The sequence below is a fragment of the Aethalodelphis obliquidens genome, unplaced genomic scaffold, assembly GCF_003676395.1.
Source record: "Aethalodelphis obliquidens isolate GAN/ISIS:26980383/991018 unplaced genomic scaffold, ASM367639v1 scaffold3, whole genome shotgun sequence".
Classification (NCBI taxonomy): domain Eukaryota; kingdom Metazoa; phylum Chordata; class Mammalia; order Artiodactyla; family Delphinidae; genus Aethalodelphis; species Aethalodelphis obliquidens.
The window spans coordinates 24,745,471-24,766,984 of NW_020837947.1; the positions used below are offsets into that span (position 1 = coordinate 24,745,471).

The 21,514-nt window shown below is 39.4% G+C and overlaps 1 protein-coding gene across 3 annotated transcripts; it reads right to left on the reverse strand.

The window, feature by feature from the left end:
* Nucleotides 1-3,844: 3,844 nt before the first annotated feature.
* Nucleotides 3,845-20,394, reverse strand: CCDC28A (coiled-coil domain containing 28A). 3 transcript variants are annotated; one of them, XM_027085175.1, is made up of 6 exons: nucleotides 20,229-20,389; nucleotides 18,159-18,358; nucleotides 14,823-14,986; nucleotides 10,342-10,496; nucleotides 8,538-8,560; nucleotides 3,845-4,409 (listed from the first exon to the last, which is right to left on the reverse strand). In XM_027085175.1, exons 2-6 carry the CDS (start codon nucleotides 18,314-18,316, stop codon nucleotides 4,355-4,357), a joined length of 555 nt encoding a protein of 184 aa, XP_026940976.1. In that variant the 5' UTR covers nucleotides 18,317-18,358; nucleotides 20,229-20,389; the 3' UTR covers nucleotides 3,845-4,354. The 3 variants fall into 3 exon arrangements, with proteins under 3 accessions (XP_026940976.1, XP_026940966.1, XP_026940986.1); XM_027085165.1 differs by lacking the exon at nucleotides 3,845-4,409 and adding an exon at nucleotides 5,092-6,186 and having other exon boundaries at nucleotides 20,229-20,394; XM_027085185.1 differs by lacking the exons at nucleotides 3,845-4,409; nucleotides 18,159-18,358 and adding an exon at nucleotides 5,092-6,186 and having other exon boundaries at nucleotides 20,229-20,335.
* Nucleotides 20,395-21,514: the final 1,120 nt, after the last annotated feature.

A 21,514-nucleotide genomic window follows, 5' to 3' on the forward strand; every position in this document is an offset into this window, starting at 1 on the left:
CGGGTGGGGGGTGGCGGGTGGTGCCTGTTGTGTGACAACCAAAGCCAGGTTAAGGGGTGAGAGGGCTGGACAGCTGCCAGTCCATACAGAGAGCTAAATCATCACTGGGATAAATCAAAACCCTGTTGTCATTAACTGTGTTTCCACAGGTGATTGGTTACACAGCTGGAGGAATGTAAATTACTCGGGTCCTACTCCACTGTGCAAGACACTGACTTGGAGTGGAAACTGGAAACAAAACATTGTTCCCTGGCACAGAGGTACCTACATTTGAGTACTTTGGCAATTCACATTGCAAGTCGTACAATGATTCATTTATTTTCTAAAAGTTAATTCTTTAAATATGCCTCCTCAGAGGTTGTGTGGTTCTAAAGATTGCAGAAAAGAACTGGCATACAGGAAAAGTGAGTGTGATTTGTGAAAAAATAGAACTGAAAGATAATTCCAGTTAAGTAAAATGTCCTATATTCAGGGCATGTAAAAACATGCCATTTTGAGCATAAACTGGTATATAATTTTTATTAAATGCACAAATAAATAATGAAAGTAATAGCATGTTTTGAGGCACAGGAGGAGTTTTGTGGCCAAAACTGGACATAATCAAATGCTGGATTTGCTCACAGATATAGAAGTTTAAAGCTATAACATAAAAATTATAACAAGAAGTGACTGTACTATTTAAATTCATTCAAGAAGAATAATCAATTATTGTTGTTCTAAAACTTCCAAGTTCCAACCCCTACTTTCTTTCACGTAAATAATGGTTTTTAGAGCACAATTTTTGAGGTTCCTATGATGCACAAATGTCAAGACGGGCCTGAAAACAATTACACGGGTTGTGCTGCACTTGAATGCGTGTGTTGTTAGGATATTCTGTTCTGATACATGGCAAGGTTGATTAATAAGCAGAGCATGGGTCCTTTTAAAAAGATAAAATATAAGTATCACGATTTTAACTAAGATTTGATCTTATTGATCTATATATGACTATAACCCTATTCATCAAATCTTAGCATATTAACTATTCAGAGCTATACAGTTCTAACCACTTACTGTATTCGCAGTAGATTCTTTGTATTTCTCTTTCACTACCTGCCCCCCGATCCCTCTCATTCCCCCCCCCCCGCGCCTCGTGACCCCACTTTTCGGACTCTGGCCAGAGGAAGAGGGTGAGAACTGCCCGAAGGAGGGAGGGAGTCGCTGTGAGCCAGCTCAGAATCCTATGAAGATCAGTGTTTTCCAAACTTCTCAATAACTCAGTGACTTCATCCCTATCTCAAATGCGTGCTCTGCAGGAGATAAGAGTTTACTGGCCACAGCCCAATTCAAACCTGACCCTAGGCAGGGACAGTGGTGTTTCTCCCAAACGCCACTTCAGTGCTGTGGTTCTCCAAGGTCACCGAGGGGGAGCCCAGCGAGGGCGCTGCTTTGGGTCTTCCCGAGGCTGCACCGGGAACTAAACCGCCCGGGAGCTGGGCCCCCATGGCCCCAAGAAAAAGCTGTGCAGCCCGGAAGGCAAGCGCTTTACCTCCGGGAGGTGGCGGAGAGTCGCGGCTCCGAGCGTCTGCCTCCTCTTTGGACCGCGTGGAGCTGCAAGAGCAGGACCCCGGACGCAGCCTGAGGGGCAGGGGCGGGGCCGGCAGCCCGCCGTCTCCATAGAGACCGACCACATGGCCCCGCCCTCCCCCCCCCACCCCCGCAGCTCCCGGCACCAGCACCCACACAGGGTTCCAGAGCGGCTGGAGGGACCGCGTGACCAACGCCGCCTTCCCAGCTGGAAGGCCCAGAGGCCGGGCGGACCAAGCCCCGAGCGCCAGTGCCCTGCTGGCCAACGCCCCCTCCTTAAGGGCTGCACTGGATTCCGGCCCGGCCCGGGCGGCGTTCCCGTTTCTTTGTCACCCTTCAGGGAGTCTGCGGTGGGATCCCGGACATCACTGTAGTTCCAGAAGCCCCTGAAGACACGGAGCAGTGGGGCCAGACCCCGACAGGAGACTTGGATACAGAAGCCAACGTTTGCTTTCTCTCAAAGAAAGCCAGCAATTTTAAGGCTGTGTGATGGAAAAGGTGGGGTTTCTTATCTTCAGCAAATCCTCATAATATTTTAATACTTATTGCCAATTTTCACATTATACAGGAGGTACCAAAGCCAAAGCAACAACATCCTTCTTAATTAATTTCTAATGGTTCTGGTCAAAATGCCTTTAAGTATTTATTGTGAAGCCTGGAAGTTATTTTCATTTATATGTAGATGAATAGTTACCACCAAGGAAAGATGTTCACAACATGAAAAGCAGGTTAGAAAACCGTATGAATATTACTACCTAATTTTTGTAAATAAACGTTTGTCTAAGAAGTCTGGAAGTATGTAAACAAATGTTAAATGGTTTGCTCCCATAGTACTTTAAAAAAATCAATTAAAAAAATTCTACAATAAATATGCAACATCTATATAAATAATAAATTTTATTCTAATCCAGGCACCTCATTTTTTTCCCCTGTTGCCTTTAACATGTTTTAGTTGTGTGAAAGGATACAAATTAGATAAACTAAAAATTTGTTACCTGGGACCCACATGGGGTTCACTGACACAAAGGACAAATGAACCAGCTGAATAAACAAGGTCAATCTGCTGCTCTGTCACTAAGCCACAGGAAACAGCTTTTGCTTTACTCTATCTCAGGACCCATCCAAGAAAAACACGTCAATTGGCAAAGTTTCCTTTTGCTCTGTCAGACCCTAGAATGCTTTTTCCCTTGGAATCCCTATTTGCTCAATCCAACAAAGCAGTTTTGAAGGTTACATTTAATGTTCTGGTGATTTTCTCAGTTTTAAAAGGGGTATTAAAAGGACTGATTAGATAAACTGATCAAAACTCTTGGAACACAGAATGCCAAAAATTACTGAAATTGAGACTTTTAAAAAATATTGTTCAATGGGTCCCCACCCTCCCCATCTCCCATTAGGTGCTTGTTTCTGTGGCCTGGAAACAAGGAGGAAGAAGCATGGACCTATTTTACAAGGTGAAGGCAAGTGAGCTATAAATGAATGAACAAAGTGTGGTATATCCATACAATGGAATGGGATTTGGCCAGGAAAAGAAGTATTGATAACATGCTACGACATGGATGAAACTTGAAACCTTGAAAACATTATACTAAGTAAAAGAAGTCAGTTACAAAAGCCATGTATTGTATGATTCCATTGATAGAAAATGTTCAGAATTGGCAAATCCGTAGAAACAGAAAATAGATTACTGTTGTCAAGGGCTGAGGGCTTCGGGAGATAGGGAGTGACTGCTAATGAGTTTCTTTCTGAGGTGATGAAAATGTTCTAGAATTAAATTATGATGAGGGATGCACAACTCTGTGAATCTATAAACCGCTGAATTATATACTTTAGAAAAGGTAAATTCTATGGCATATGAATTATTTCAATAAAGCTATTTAAACACTAATGTTAATGTTCAGCTACTGTTTGCTGAACATTACTGGTGTCAGCTATTGTGCTAAGTATCTTATATGTACTTTTTTACTTCTTCATAACAACCACTACAAGCTGGTCATTAACCTCATTTTCTAGATTAAAAATTAAAATTAAAATAGCAACTGAGTAAACACACATGAACCCAAAGCTAATGGGCAGAATGCGGATTCAAATCAAGGTCTAAGCAAGGTCAAAGACCATATGCTCTTTTCATTATGCCAATATTTAAATGTGCGTAAGTTGCAAGATTTGCAAGAAAGTTACAGAACCTCAATTTTTTAAATACAGTTTACCTTTGAGGACTGAGCCCTTGTATTCCCAGATTGAAGACTACAGGTTTCTCCAAAACAGAGAGAGAGACTAATTTAAAACAATCACTTTATTAAAAATAGCAAATTTCACAAATACTCATTTAACATTTTGTTGTCACTGGCCACTGGAAAACACACCGGGCGTGTGTACTGATTATCTAACGTAAACTGAAGCTGGGCTCCCACAAAAAGCCTGGGCATCATCAACTTATGATCAACGGTGAAATAAGTTTGGTGAGCTCAGGAAGGATAAATTGTTCGGCCCCATCAACAACATTTAGCACAGTGCATTTCAAGTATAACCCGTAAGGCAACAATATAAAGCATAGCAGCAAAAGCTCTGTATCACATTTCCTGTTATGCCTTCCACAAGGCCGGGGCCTCCAGTTATGGTGAATTATGGCAAGTCGAGTTCACTGAAAGCAGCATGTGAAAGCAGTCGCCGCACTTGCACTTTAATTAATTCCTTATTGTGGAAGATGATTCTGCTACTGGATTCAGCTAGAAGAGTAAAGAATGCTGCTTTTCTTCAAACCACGAGAAAGCGACTGCGTTTCATTTTAGCCAGCAGAAGTATTTGGAACATCTTGTGCATCTGCCAAATGGAGTTTCTGTCTGGATTCATCAGTTAAGAAGATTCTCATTCTCTAATGAGTACCTCTTTTAAGTTTCTGGAAATTACATTCAAGAGCTAAGAGACAGAGGTAATAAAAAAAGAAGTATGTTTAAAGGGAAAGTGCCTATGCTGCTATTGAGAAACTTGGATGTGGTAAGACAATCTTTAAATGGAGTAAAGTAATTTTACTATGTCTAGAATTTGAAGATTTAAAAACAAATCACTGATTCAAGACTATGTTCCAGGACTTCCCTGGTGGCGCCGTGATTAAGAGTCCGCCTGCCAATGCAGGGAACACAGGTTCAATCTCTGGCCCGGGAAGATCTCACGTGCCATGGAGCAACTGAGCCTGCTCTCTAGAGCCCGTGAGCCACAACTACTGAGGCCCACATGCCTAGAGCCTGTATTCCACAACTACTGAGCCCACGCGCTGCAACTACTGAAGCCCGCACGCCTGGAGCCTGTGCTCCGCAACTACTGAAGCCCGCGCACCTAGAGCCTGTGCTCCGCAACGAGAAGCTACCATAATGAAAAGGCCATGCACCACAACGAAGAGTAGCCCCTACTCGCCGCAACTAGAGAAAGCCCACGCGCAGCAACGAAGACCCAACGCAGCCAAAAAAATAAAAAATAAAAAATAGGGCTTAAAAAAAAGAAAAAAGACTATGTTCCAGGTTCTAATAGAGCACAGAATTATTTTAATGCAGCAAGAATCATTTTCATGGTAAGAAGCTGATTAGAGGCAAATATGAAAACTTACTGGATTAACAAAATTCACTTGAAAAGACAACACCACTTCATTTCCTTGGGAAAATAATTTCTTTGTGAAAGTCCAAGAGAATGAAATAAAATCGTCATAGCTCTAAAACCTTTCCTATAATCCTCTGAATTATTCTTCAAGAAAACTGGAAATAGAATAAAATTCCTGCATAGTTTATTCCATTCCCTTCTCATAACTGCCTTTCATTTTCCTCTTTCATATATATGATCCACTTGCCACCTGTTTTTCAAGACTCAATTCAAGACTCAACAATGATCTGGATATACTGAGGACAACTAAATGCTAGGAATACGTGTACAGCAGACGTTTGCAAAAATGTACAGACATGAGCTGTGCCGTCAGAGACATATCTTGTTCAATTGGAAGGTTGAGATTTAACACATATCAACAGATAATGAAATAACACAGAATGCTAGTTTGGGGTACAAACAAAATGCTTTATGGAAGTGGTCAGCTTGAGTGTTATTTGATAAGGAGAAGGGGGAGGCCAGAGCAACTCTAGGTAGAAAGTACAACCTGAACTAAGGCATCAAGGTGAGCATGAACTTGGGCATCCAGAGAGCCAACTTGGTGGGAATGAAAAATAATGAAAACTATAACAGGATGAATATGCTGTGATCAAATTACTGAGAACCTTTTAAAAATCTGACATAGTAAAAACTTCATAAAGAATGGCAAGATGAAAGTGATGTTTTAGGAAGAATAACTCAGTGGCGATGTCTGAAGTCTACAGCAGTACTGTCCAATAGAAATATAATGTAAGCCACAGACATAGTTTTAAAAATATTTTACTTATACTCATAATCATGAAATTATCATTTCAACATGTAATCATAAAAATATTGAGATAGTTTACATCTTTTCATTCTAAATCTTTGAAATCAGGTGTGCACGTTATACTTAAAGCACATGTCAATCCATGTTGCCGACACTTTGTGTGCTCAGTAGTTACTTGGCTAGTGGCTGCCATATTGGACAGTGCAGCTCTAGGGTTTCTAGAGAACAGAAATTTGCAAGATTGTGGAATCAGGGGATGAGGGTAGAGAATGAAGGAAGAATACAAAACAGAACTGATAACACCTGACAACTAACTGTAATTAAGAGACAGCAAATAATTTCCTGTTCCTGTCCAGGCTAAAGGCAGATAGTGCCAGGACTGATTAGCAATGTCTGCTATAGTCACAGAGGGGATTTTTAAACAATCTTGAAGATTAAAATAATAGGGGCACTTGAGAAAACCATAATTCAAAAAGAGACATGTACCACAATGTCCACTGCAGCACTATTTACAATAGTCAGGACATGGAAGCAACCTAAGTGTCCATCAACAGATGAGTGGATAAAGAAGATGTGGCACATATATACAATGGAATATTACTCAGCCATAAAAAGAAACGAAATTGAGTTATTTGAGGTGAGGTGGATGGACCTAGAGTCTGTCAATACAGAGTGAAGTAAGTCAGAAAGAGAAAAACAAATACCGTATGCTAACACACATATGGAGTCTAAAAAAAAATGGTTCTGATGAGCCTAGGGGCAGGAGAGGAATAAAGACGCAGACATAGAGAATGGACTTGAGGACACAGGGATGGGGAAGGGTAAGCTGGGACGAAGTGAGAGAGTGGCATGGACATATATACACTACCAAATGTAAAATAGCTAGCTAGTGGGAAGCAGCTGCATCGCACAGGGAGATCATCTCAGTGCTTTGTGTCTACCTAGAGGGGTGGGATAGGGAGGGTGGGAGGGAGGCGCAAGAGGGAGGAGATATGGGGATGTATGTGTATGTATAACTGATTCACTTTGTTATAAAGCAGAAACTAACACAACATTGTAAAGCAATTACACTCCAATAAAGATGTTTAAAAAATAAAAATTATAGGGGCACTGATGACAGAGAGGAAAATTAGGAGGGGAAAGTATGAATACGGAAAGAACATTTATTACAGATGAGGAAACTAGGGTTGCTAGGCTTTGCTCAAGGTTACACAGCTGCTTACCAAGACCTGAGACCAAGCGATTCAAAGGCCATGCGCTTGCAGTCTACCACCACGGCCTGCTGAACCGTTGGGGCTGAAGTGAGGAAAGCGGGAGACAAATGAGTCTAAATGTTTAACAGAAACTCAGATAAGAGGAGAGGAGTTATGTCATAAGCAGAGAGAGAATATAAAGCATAGAATATAATGTAAAACAAATACAAAGAAAAAAAAGAACCGGGAACTACTCCTAAGAAAAGCCTCCTAATTAACTCCTATCTTACCCCCATATTACACTCTTTCTTGGCAGTGGTATCTTACATTAATATCTCCTACAGTTTATGTGGCTTCTCAAAACTGTATTTTCTTCATCTGTAAAATGGGGAGTATAACACCACCTACTTCCAAGAGTAGGACCAAATGAGATAATGCGTGTAAAACACTTCATATAATGCTTGGCAAATAGTAGGTATTCAATAAAGGTGAGATATTAATTACTATTACTGGATTTGTATATATCTTCCTATTTCTTCATTGTTTTTACTGCACAATTCAGCAGTTAGTAACAGTATATGTTATTGCAATAAGAGTGATTTTTTAAAATATCTTTTCTATATAGTTTGGAAATTTTCATATACACATGATTACATGTAGCAGTTACCCCGTATTAAAGACGATACTCAGAAATGTTAAACAATCTACCCAAATTTACATTAGCAAAACATGGAACCAAATTTCGAAAATCAAATCTCTTAACTCTACAACCAGTATCCTTTCCAGTATCTCACTATTTGGTTCAAAGAGATGTCTTACCACTAAAATTATTTTACAGGCAGGATCATTGTTTTGTTGTTCTTATATATCTCACATTGTGCCTATCAGTATGTTCAAAAATACATTTTAAAAATTTCTTGAAATAATTGCTCTAAATTGAAATGTCAAAACATGAATATTTTACATGTGCCTTTGTGATTTCCTTTAAGTTAATCCTATAATACACTTTAATGCATCTAAAATATTCTAGTTCTAATAGTAAATTTAGAGTACTGTGTTATGTCTGCTATCCCACTTCCATTTAGCTTAAGAATCTAAGATTCAAAATAATGTATACGGCAACTAGCCTAATTCTTAATTCTCTTGATTAAAACATTTTAAAAATTTGTCTTAAAAACCCAGAAACCATACAGAGCAAAGCACAAACCATAGAAAAACAAAAATTTCAGCATACAAAACAACTGGGAAATTCCATTTAGAAACTAAAGGGAAAGATGGCCCCAGTAAATAGCAGTAGGTTTCTTCACTTGATTGGGACTATTCACCAAAAATTATAATCTGTGAACTTTTCACTGTTGATGTTAAGCAAAGGATACATGGAAGAATTCAATTCTTCTAGCTGTAACACAAAGTAACAAATTTAATTTTTATAAGATAACTATCATAGATAATTGTTAACCATACATTATTAAAGACATTATTTCGCATTTAACCTTTCTTTAAACAAAAAAGTATTAAAGAAAAAACTTTCTAAAAATTTCCAGACTGGGAAATTCACTTATGCAAAATAATAATAAAGTAGCTTTAGTATTTATGAAATAAGAATATAAGAGAATTAAAACCATATGATAAAAACTGAAGTTTTAAAAGGATTCTTAAAACCATGCTTAATTATAATCATCTCTAATAATAGATTTTTTTTTAAAAAGCTGCCATTTTAATGATCAAAATCTTTAAAAACTTTATGAATTACAAAAACGATTTTATGTGATATTCAGTTTTTAGTATGAGGTAGAATTAACCACCCCTATTTTACAGAGAGAAAAATCTGAGTTACAAAAACATTAAATTGCCCAAAGTTATACAGCTCTATGTAGACCCGGGACTAAACAAAGGCTCTCTGGTTTCAAATTCAGTTTTCAGCATACCACAATCACAATTAAAAGTATAGGTTTGAGGGCTTCCCTGGTGGCGCAGTGGTTGAGAGTCTGCCTGCCGATGCAGGGGACACGGGTTCATGCCCCGGGCCGGGAGGATCCCACATGATGCGGAGCGGCTGGGCCCATGAGCCATGGCTGCTGAGCCTGCGCATCCGGAGCCTGTGCTCCGCAACTGGAGAGGCCACGACAGTGACAGGCCCGCATACCACAAAAAAAAAAAAAAAAAAAAGAATCCTATATGGTGTTACTGGTTGAATTGTATCCTCCCAAAATTCATGTTTTAGTCCTAACCCTTAATACTTCATAACATGACTATATTTGGAGACAGGTTCTTAAAAGAGGGAATTAAGTTAAAATGAAGTCATTAAGATGGGCCCTAATCCAGTATGACTAGTGTCCTTACAAAAAGAGGAAATTTGGACATAGGGACCCACACAGAAAGGAAGAATGCCATGTGAACATGAAGATAGTTTTCAACAAGCCAAGGAGAGAGACCTCAGAAGAAACCAACTCTGCTGACACCTTGGTCTCCAGCTCTCAGCCTCCAAAACTGTGAGAAAATTAATTTCTGTTGCTTAAGCCACCCAGTCTGTGGTACTTTGTTACAGCAACCTTTGCAAGCAAAAACACATGGCAACCTGCTAAATTACCATAAACACCAAACACACTATAAGTAACTACCACCTGAGTAAATAAGGCAAAATGCATTAATCATGCCAGGATCTTTTGCCCTACTATCTTCTACATCTTAAGATCTTTTATATGTACAGAAGCAAATATTTTCCTTTTAGATTTGCCAATATCCCAGAAAATGTGCTTAGATGTAAATATAAGGATATATTGGATCCCAATATATCCTTGGATATATTGCTTTCAAAAAAGAGTATGAAGTCCAACATGGATAAAACTTGAAAACATTACACTAAGTGAAAGAATCCAGACATAAAAAGCCACGTATTTTATGCTTTTCATTTATATGAAATGTCCAGAATAGGCAGATCTATAGAGACTGAAAATAGATTGGCAGTTGCTGGGGGATGGGGGAGGAGAGCACTGAGAGGTACAGGATTTCTTTTTGGAGTGATGAAAACGTTCTGAAATTAGATGTGGTGATGTCTGCACAACATTGTGAATATACTAAAAATCACTGAATTTATACTTTAAAATGGTTAAAATGGTGAATTTTATCTCAATAAAAATTTTGATTAAGAAAAGAGTAAAGAAAGAGGACTGTACTCACATCAGACAGAAGCCTATCCAGATTGGAGTCACTGGCTGCTTTTCTCTTATCCTCAGGAAGTTCCTCTAGCTCCCCATAGAGCTCCAAATTCAAGCGAGCTAATTTCTCCTGCATTCCCCGAACATGTTCCATCTGTTCAATGGAACATTCATTTCCTGGGGGAACATTCCAGAACATTAATAAAGATTAGGATAGGTCAAACTAACTGTCTTGAGGAGAAACTTCTAAAGTCAAGGTGCTTAAAAGAAATTGGTTTTCCTTCTTTTGTAAATTACATTAATGACTGCGTATTTTCTGTGTAAAATTATAAATCAAATCTCCAACCAGGAACAACAACAATCTAAAAAATAATCATGGGCATTAAAAAATGATATAGAAAAAAAATTTAAGAATGAAAGAACCCTTTAGGTAAAAAAAATTTTTTCAATAGTAATATATAGAGGGGTGTTAACACCATCTATTCACGTCCTAGTTGACAACTGCCATTAAAACTGAGTAACCCAGGGGCTTCCCTGGTGGCACAGTGGTTGGGAGTCTGCCTGCCGATTCAGGGGACGCGGGTTCGTGCCCCGGTCCGGGAGGATCCCACATGCCGCGGAGTGGCTGGGCCTGTGGGCCCGTGGGCCTGTGGGCCCGTAGGCCGTGGCCGCTGGGCCTGCGCATCTGGAGCCTGTGCTCCGTAATGGGATAGGCCGCAGCAGTGAGAGGCCTGCATACTGCAAAATAAACAACAACTTAGTAACCCAACATTTTATAATGATCTGAGTGAAACTAAGAGTCCTATAAGGACTTCAACCATGAATCATTCTGCCAACCAACCGTGTACTCCTCCTTTAAGAAATATAAGTGAAAATATTAATAAAGTGTGAAGAATGTAATGAAGCATGAGAACCACAATGTATACACAGTAGAGAAAGACAACTTATTGCTAAAGGATAGGTCTTGCGTTGTTTATTGACTAGACTCCTCTGAGGTAGCATTATCTGCCCAGATCAACTGATGTATATACGTGAAATATTACATATTTTCATTCCGTTTCAGTACAGCCTCTCCAAATTCTTGATACTATCATTTTCCCCTCCCAAAACCTTTGATTTTTCTCAAAGGCATAATATAGCTCAGCTAAAGTTGAAGTATGTATCTTGAATAAATATGAATTAATGTAAATTATACTATCTTTTCCTCTAGCCAGCTTTATAACATCTTCATAAATTGACTATATTACATTATGTTAAGGACTACTAATAATTTTAAAGCTAGTTACAGCTCTTTCAAAATCATCCTTTCTTCATAGTAAAATATCTCATATTTCCTCTATTCTAATGATGTTTTTCAACAGTTAGCAACCTGGAAGGTCAAGTGGAAGAACTACCTCAAGAGATATATATGTGTGTGTGTGTGTGTGTGTGTGTGTATACATATAAAGATGTACATATATTATATAGACAGAGGAAAACAATATAGAGTAAAAATATAAAGAGGTAGAAATCACAAGGAACAAGAGAAGAGAGTCAGGGGATGGACCCAGGTGACCTAACATGAGAACAACAGAATCTCCAAAAGGATAAAAAGGAACAGATGGAGGAGAAATAAATGACCAATAGAAAAAAATGTTCCTTGAGATGAAAGATGAGTTGGCAGATATGAAGGGCTCACTGATTTCCAGGCAGGGATGATACGGTCCTAAGCATATTCTGGTAAAGGCTTAAACTTTAAAGATAAAGAAGAATATCTTTCAAGCATTGAGATTGAAAAAAGTTACTTGGTAAGAAAGAATCCAGGGACTTCCCTGGTGGTCCAGTGGTAAAGAATCCGCCTTACAATGCAGGGGATGCGGGTTCGATCCCTGGTCAGGGAACTAAGATTCCACATGTCGTGGGGCTGCTAAGCCCACACGCCACAGCTACCGAGCTTGCATGCCTCAATTAGAGAGCCTGCGTGTTGCAAAACTACAGACCCCATGCCCTCGGGAACCCGCACGCCACAACTACAGAGCCCACGTGCCCTGGAGCCTGCACACCACAACTAGAGAGAGAAAACCCGCATGCCAGAACTAGAGAGAAGCCCGTGCACCACAACGAAGAGCCCCTGTGCCGCAACAGAAGATGCCGCATGCTGCAACTAAGACCTGACTCAGCCAAAAATAAAATAAAATAAATAATAAATAAATCTTTAAAAAAAAAAGAAAGAATCCAACTGGCAATCAACTTCTCATCTGCAATGCTTATATATAGCAAACCATCGAATAACAGAGACTTCAATCCAAGAATACAAAGTCACTTAAAAGTTAGGGCAGGAAGGGTGTTGGGGAGAAAAGTGAAGAAGTAAAATTGATCCAGAGATTATATCTCAAGGGTGGGAGAGAAGAGAGGGGAGAGGGAAGTGAAAGTATTCTAAAGATGCCACCTTACCGGGATGGAGTAAAGCAAGGAGGAAGGGATGTCATAAAACATCTTTGTGAAATAAATAACGTGTTTTAATGTCTTCTTTTCAAATAATAGTATAACCATGACTGGAAACCCAGAGACTATAAGAAAAAATAGACATATTTGAGTATACAAAAATTTAAAACTTTTATAAGGTGATGTATACCATAAAATCCACACTAATGTTGCTTAAAATATAGAGACACACTAATGTTGCTTAAAAAAATAAAAACAAAAGAGGTCAGAGGGTTAGTACCTAAAATATGCAAAGGGCTCTTAGTAAATAAAAACAAAAGGATAAATAACCAAATAAAAAACTGGGTAAAGGTCCTAAAAAAGAGCAATCCAACCGCTTAACAAACATTCATGGCTATTCAAACTCAACAGTAATAAAAAAAACTCTTTACACCAACAGGCTGGCAAAAATGAAAAGGCTGGTCATACCTATTAGCTGGTGGGAATTCAGAGAAAAGAGTTGTTTCATAAATTGCTAATGAAAACTAAAAGTGCAATAGCTTTTCTGAAAAGCAATCTGGATACTTTTATTAATATTAAAATTACCTCTATGCTTTGACCCAGTAATCCCACTCATGGGAATCCATCCCAAAGAAATCAAAACAGCCACATAAGGATATATGTAAAATGATGTTCACTACACCACTGAGTTTAGCGGCTGGAGACGAAGTAAATGCCCTTCAACAGAGAAATGGCTGAATAAACCAGGGTATATTCACAACTTGAAAATTATGTAGCCATTTAAAAAAAGAATGAATTAGAGCTATACCAGGTGACTCAGAGAGATTGTCATCAGGTATTGTTATTTTATTTATTTATTTATTTTTTGCGGTACGCCGGCCTCTCACTGTTGTGGCCTCTCCCGCTGCGGAACACGGGCTCTGGACGTGCAGGCTCAACGGCCATGGCTCACGGGCCCAGTCGCTCCACGGCATGTGGGATCTTCCTGGACCGGGGCACGAACCCATGTCCCCTGCATCAGCAGGCAGACTCTCAACCACTGCGCCACCAGGGAAGCCCCATCAGGTATTGTTTAGTGAGCAAAGCAAGACACCGAAAAGTGTATATAAGATACTATTTGTAGAAAACAATGAAAAGAAAAATCTGTGTGTGTGTGTGTGTGTGTGTGTGTGTGTGTCACACAGTTAACTGGTTGGGGCTGGGGGGAGGCGGAGGCAGTAGAGGGCGTAAGGGAAGGGGTAGGGAAGCCAAGTAAAAGAGCTGGGGAGGGAAAGACAAGCACTTAAAAACACAATATTTATGTTGATGACATTTATGCTTTTGTGTGAGATTCCATATGTGTGCATTCAATAAGTTTTAGATTGCTTTTTAAAAATGCAGGGAAATAATTTTTATCATCAGAAAAAGCTTATAAAGTGAGCTGGAAGCTGAACATGAAATATCTGACCATACACTTTGTGAACTCATATACAAAAATACCTATTCAGAGTTTTATTGGGACGATCAGTTAACTGTTCTTACATCTTCATCAAGCCAGATTCTTTAATATTCGAAAGTCAGGCATTGTGAGCAAGAAACAAGTTTAGGCTTGAAAGGGTAAAGAAAAATGATCTTGAGTCTTTCTAAAACTGAAACACTAAATCTAAAATATTTCAGTTGACAGAGAATGTCCCTTTTGTTTGTCACACTTTCAAGATACTTAGTCCCTCAACAGCAATACTACTTTAACAATTCAACTAACTCTCTCTTTTTAAAAAACTTTTTCCCTGAAATCTTACAAGACAAATTATATCCCATGACAAATGAAATCTAGGTTGATTGCGTTTTATGCAATCCTACTTTAACAATTCAACTAACTCTCTCTTTTTAAAAAACTTTTTCCCTGAAATCTTACAGGACAAATTATATCCCATGACAAATGAAATCTAGGTTGATTGCGTTTTATGCCTCTGGACTGTTGTTGTTTTTTTTTAAATAAAAGAAAATGACACTTCAAAAAGGAATTGCAAAATACATGCAGAAAATATGATGCAAACATCTTGAGAAGAAAAAGAGTAGAGAGAAACAGCTATGGATTACCGAATGCTTGGAGTTTTCCAGAGTGGAAGTCATTCAAAAGGCTGAGGAGCCCCCTCTCCATCTCCTGGACATCGGAGACGTCGGTGAGGAAGGAGTGCTGGATCGGGGTTGACTGAGCGCCTTTGCCTTCTCCACCCTGAGGTTTGGTCTTTTCTTTCATCACTCTGTAAAAAGGGTGCAATAAAAAATTAATTGCCTATAATTACCTTTAAAGAGAGATATTTTTTCAGGCTGTTCTAGATTAAGGAAAAAACAAGACATCTGAATAAAATCAATACTAAATAAAAACAGCCATTTCAAGGAACAGGCTATGAAAATCTCAAACAAATGTATAAAATACAACTACTAAGGTATATAAAGAGTTTGAGTAATGTACTTTTACTCTATGGTAATTCCTTGGACTGCAAAAAAAACTGAAGAGAGAATTAGTAAGTCTTTTTACTAGCCTGTGTTTCATATTTCACTTCTCCGTAAACATATTCTGCCTTCCCATCTAACTTTATCCTAGCTGTTCCCTCAACTATGGGCTGTCCAACAAGTGGTTCTGGGGCCCCTACTCTGTAGCTGACATGGTGCCAGACACTGAGTATATGAATGCGTGCAGGCCATCAGTGACTGCACTGAACCACGCCCAGTCTAAGGAGAAAGACAGACAGAAATTCACGATCAACATGTGATGGAGCGCTAGAACCTGTTGGTCACACCCATAGAGCTGTCTCTAATCTCTCCTCCTCCACTGCCACTGTCCTATACCTGACCCAACTACTCCAGCAGCTTCCCAGCTGGTCTCCCGGCCTCTACGTCTCTGAGCCCACAGAGCAGTCAAGTCAATTTTTAAAAAGTAAAGTCAGATCACATAATTTACTTAATGCAAAGCTTTCAGTAGTCAGATAACCTGAAGAAATTCTATCCTCTCTTGTATGTCAATGCTCTACACATTCTGAATCTCTTTTGCTTCCTAGAAATCCCTTCTCTTGTCTCCTTGCAGCTAATCCTCTGCCCACGTTAGCATCCTTGCCAGGCTACCTCCCACACATGCTTCAAGTCTCAGTTTAAATGTGATCTGCTCAGGAAGGCCCTTTCCGAACCCCTAGACTAGGCTAGTTCTCATTACACACGTCTAGCATATGCCAGGCTCTCAAACTCTGGAGTGATGGTGCTATACATACTGTGATATGGGAGCAGAGAGAAAGAACAGTCTACTCAACCTAAGGGTAGCAGAGAAAACTTCCTAAAGGTGATATGTGAGTGAAGGCTTAAAGACTAGGAGTGAACCAGGCAAAAATGGGAGAGGGGGTTGTGTGTTACTTTTATAACCCCGACACGTGCTATAGATCCTGACGTAACACATATATTCAGGACTCAGTTAATTTCTACATAACATAGCATGAAGACCTCTTCCCCACAAGTGCACTCGCCACAATGTGGGTAAGACGAATAGGGTGTACGGGGGGCTGTGAGTGTGTGGGCAAAGGTGGCAAGACTAATTAATTCCCGTGAAAAGAAATCAACTTAGAACACATAGGCCGTTGACACTAGGCCACTAACAGTTCTTCACAAAACGGGATTTGTAATTTTACATACATGGTATTAGATTTACTATCACTATCTAGTATCTTGCTACTCAAAGTGCTGTCCAAGACCTGTACCATCAGTATTACCTGTGAGCTTATCAGAAATGCTTAGCTGAAGCCCCATCCCGAACTAACTGATTCAGAATCTACATTTTAAAAACATTCCCAGGAGATCCATATTCACATTAAAATCTGAGATAAACTACTATGGACTATAAGGTTTCAGTATAGCAAATTTTTTTTTTTCAAATTGGAAGCTTTATCCAAGTAAGTGTTTTGCATCAGTTCATCACTTAACAACCTTCTCAGAAAAGAAAATAAAAATCTGTTTCTTCTTACTTCGGTGTTTTTGATCATGTCACGCTGTCTCACTTTATGTTAAAATAATTCAATTAAAAAGCACTCACTGAAATTATACTATGTGCAAAGCCCCACTCTGAATACTGTCTGGCACACAAGACCCAGCCCTCAGGAAGCCCACATTCTAGAAGAGAGTAGAGAAATAAAAGTGCAATGTAGAAAAGACAATGAGATACAAATAAACTGATGCAAAAATTTGGAAAAAGGAATGATTTCCTTTCAAATCTCTTGGCTTTCTTTCCTCATCAACCATAACCATATTCAAAATCTGATTCTAAATTAAACTCCTCCAGGAGGAAAACCCCTTTCCAATCTGATAATATATTAAAAAGAAGCCCTTATAACTTTTGTTTTTCATTTAGTCCTTATTGGAATGTTCTTTTCCAAGGGTCTCTGGCTATGTCCCTTTCGTTTCCTCAAAGACAGTGTGAGATCATCACCAGCAATCTTGTCTTTTGTGTTAATCCAGTGGCTACAAAGTGCTACAAGCATTACTTCCTTAACTAACTCTCATGATGAGCTTGCAGTTAGAAGCTTATTTAATCATAATTATCTAGAGGATTGAGATTATGAAATGCTTTTTCTCTTAAGATATTATCCTGCTTTCCAAATATCTAACCCTACAAAATACTCATATATGCAGCAATAATAGGTAACATTTAAACTTGCCCCTTTTCCTTTAAAGCCTTAAGACAAATATTAATATGTTCACTAAATATTAATACTGATACTTCTAGGTGGTAGGATTTTAGTATTCTTCTGTTTCTTCTTTGAATTTTTCCTGTGTTTAAATATTTACAATAAATACAAATCACTTCTATTAAAACAGTGAACTCATTCTTTAAAAAAAAATAAAACTACCAAAGCACAAACACTCAGCTTAAAAAAAAAACAACAACCAGATATGTCTTTTCCATTTCTGGGTAACTCATCAACTTTGTCTGCAAGTTTTCTTGCTCTGTATTTTTTTTTAAATATTTATTTATTTGGTTGCATTGGGTCTTGGTTGCGGCTCGAGGGCTCCTTACTTGCGGCATGCAGATTCCTTAGTTACGGCAGGCAGGCTCCTTAGTTGCAGCATGCGTGTGGGATACAGTTCCCGGACTAGGGATCGAACCCGGGCCCCCTGCATTGCGAGCACAGAGTCTTAACCACGGTGCCACCTGGGAAGTCCCTGCTTTGTATATTTTAATACGAGACAGAGTAAGAGCCTTAAAGCCAATCATTCATTCTGCATTTTCTAATCTCTATACACTGTAACCTTCAAAAATTTTTTTTCTAAATCACATGTAATATGTGCCTCAAAAGTCAAACCAAGAGGAAAAACATGTTGTAAGGATTAGTGGATTTAGTATTTACTTTATAGCATTTTGCTGTGATAATGTGAAAGAAGAGAATTCACCTTTTTAACTTTGGTCGCTGTGAAGTTGACTGTGATGCAGGATTTGAAAACCCCGTGCTTTTACTAACTGGAATGGCATTTTTTTTGGCATTAACACCCTGAGTAGAGTGGGCACTAAAAGACTTAGGACTCCTCCTCTTCACTTTGCGCTCCTCCATTGTTTTAAGTTCCTTACTGCACCAAGGCCAGCTTCTTATAACCTAAGGAAATACAGCAAAATTATACATATATGCTATAATACGCCAAAATGAAAGGGCTTCAAAGACCCACTTCACGGGCTGTAAGAGGATCAAGAATTTCAGAGGTCATTAAAGAAAGTTAGAACAAGGATTCTTAAGCTTAGTTTACTGTATTATGTACACAGAATCCCTAACCAAAACTGCCTGTTAGACAAAAAATTTTTTCACTGTTTATTAATTCATCCCACAAAAATTTACTCTCTTCTACATGTCAGGCACTATTTGGGGCATTGGGGAGACAGTACTGAACAAGACAAAGTCCCTGCCCTCAATGTTCCCTACATTCTTATGGAAGGGGAACAACATATTAACACTAAACAAATCATCCAGCCTGACTCAAGCTTTATGTGCCCCTTAGGTCTCCCTTCTAAAATGTATTCTTTGAAAAACCACCTAGATACAAACAGATATATAATTGACATGGGTACCTGTATTTTAATTAGCAACTAGAAACCTTATTTCAACTACCAAGTAGAAATTCAGTTGCTGCCTAGAGTTAATACTGATTCTAGTTCCTTGATCAAATGAAGTTCTGTAAAATTAAACTTGTTCCCTCACAATTTTAAATTTACTTTCTCTACCTAGTTCCAATGAAACATGAAACTTTATTATATATGTTTAGTTTTGTCAATGTCAAAAAAGTTACACTATGAAGTTACAGTTGGTCCTTCCATAGAGAATATGTGTAAAACCTTCTATTTATTCAGTACTTTCCCTTTATGTATTAACCAGCTTTATTTCTCTAACAGCCACCCATCTAAAAATATCCTTCCACATTTCCTTTTTATTTATGCATAATATTAAATTCTTCCTAAATATATTGTTTCATGCATCATAAGATGAGAAATTTATATGGCTATTCTTCTCATCAGATTGTAAAGTGCACTAGGACTGTTAGGTCTTTTATTGTATGTTGTGTTGAATTTAATCATTCTATGACCATTCAAAAAGTCTCAAATCCACTGATGTCACTCCTCAAGTAATTATTTGAGAATTTTAATGAAAATAGATTTTTTTTGGCTACTGCCTGGACTCCGAGCTACTAGCACTGTTATTTAAACCATTGAGCTCAGTTGGCTCAGGCTGACTCCAGACAATCATAACTGGAGCTAAACCTCCAAAGGACCAAAGGCTGTAAAGGAGAGGCTCTATTGCCCAGTCTCTAATCCCAGATAACGAACGTAAATCCGCTTAAATCTTGGCTAACAATTTTTCCTTTAAGAAGCATTTTAAGTAACAGAACAGACATTTTGGGGTTGTTTCAGCATGCAACACAAATTAAATGTTTAAAAAATAACTGAATAGAGAAGATGGGATATCAGTTCTCGAAAGAGGCAAGGGTCCGCATAAATTTATGATACACATAAACACACTGGTTTTCGAATTTAATTATGCTTATACACAGTTGGTGACACAAGAATAATAATAATAAAAAAACCAGGAAACAATGCAAATAAACCAACAGTGGTCTAAACTATTGATAAGATGTTCTGAGGGGCCAGGGCTCGACAATTATGCTTTTTTGGTTAGATAACATCACTACTACAAGAGCACCGAAACCCTTCTTTTATACCAAGCAGCAAGGAACCATTCAGAGAAGACCTTCATAGACTACAGCTCGTAGTCTAACTCACACATTAGTTTGAGAGTCAGGAACCCACAGCCTCCAAGCCGGACCACTAGAAATTCCTCTTGACTTCACCTCATTGCCCTTCCCTCATCAGCCTTCACGGAGAACCTTCACTGCCCAAAATCCGGTAGCGGCCAGAACCGGTGGTGGGAGGGGCCTACAGGGGGACATTGCGGGGGTGCCTTTGCTTCCACTTCATACCTGGGGAAGAAGGGGATCGGGGTCCTCTTCTTCAACCTGCAAGGACCCCGGGGCCTCTGAAGCCACCGCCGCAGCTGCAGCCGCCGATGCTACAGCTGCAGCTTGAGCCGGGGTCACATCCCGGAGCTCTAGCCTTCACAATGCCCTTTGTTTACGGAAGTGACGTAAGGAGGCGGAACCTCCGCTTACTAGCCGGGAGCCTCGCCTCTTCCTGTTCCACATGTGCGGCTCCCGTCTCCGGCTCTGGCATCGTATTGCTTCCCCTGTCCTGCATTCAACTGTAAGTTCGACGGGCATGGAAAGGAGGATACAGAACTGGCCTTTCATTTTGGGCTCAGTGGCCCAGAAACTGGGAGGGTCAGGAGGGGAGGTGGAGGCAAGAACCGGAAATGTAGTACCTTTTCCGGAAGCTGTCCCGCCCCCTCCGTGTCAGCTCCCACGCACTACAATTCCCAGCACGCTGTTCGAGCAAGCGTGGAGGCGAAACCAGATTGTCGCCATAGCAACTGTTCCGGATTGTTTCTGACGCCTCGCCTGGACTTTGCAAGGTAAAACAACGTTGGCTTGTAAGGCCGCGTAAAAAAAAGTGATTCTGTTTAGCAACCCCGAGGCTGAGCCCCTGAATGAAATGCTATAACTGCTGCTATAAGTAGCTACTGTTCAGGCACTTGACAGACGTCATCTCTAAACCTCACTGTAATCTATGAATTAGGTGTTAGAATCCCCCTTTTAGAAATGAGGAAGTTGACACTCAGGCTGCGTCTCTCTGTCGCCAAGACAGTTCCTCCCTACCTTTACTCCCTCTGGAGAAGGAGTTGAGGATTGAGAGAGATCGAACTCTCCTAAATGAGGGGAGAATCCATGTTTTATTCCCTCATCTGGGGAGCCTTCCCCGTTGGGGGTGGGAGATATTAGGTTCATAGACCTTTAGATTGAAGAGACTAGAAAGCACCATGTACTTCTCCCTCGTTTGCTAATAAGGAAACCGTATCTAGAGGTCGTATCAATGCCCGAGAGGCAGAGCACAGACAAATATAATTATCCTGGTTTCTAATATGGGATGTTCTACCGCCACCCCCTCCACTTTTTAAAATTCTGAAATGTTTTAAAAAGAAAAACAGAGTAAACTTTCGTGCACCCACTATCTAGAATTAACGGATGTTACGTTTTATCATTTTATATTTTTAAATGAAGAAATATACCATTACAGATAAAGCGGGTGCTACCTATTCTCAGTGCCACTCTACTTCCCTTCTGAGGGGTAACTACGGTTTTAAATTTGATAC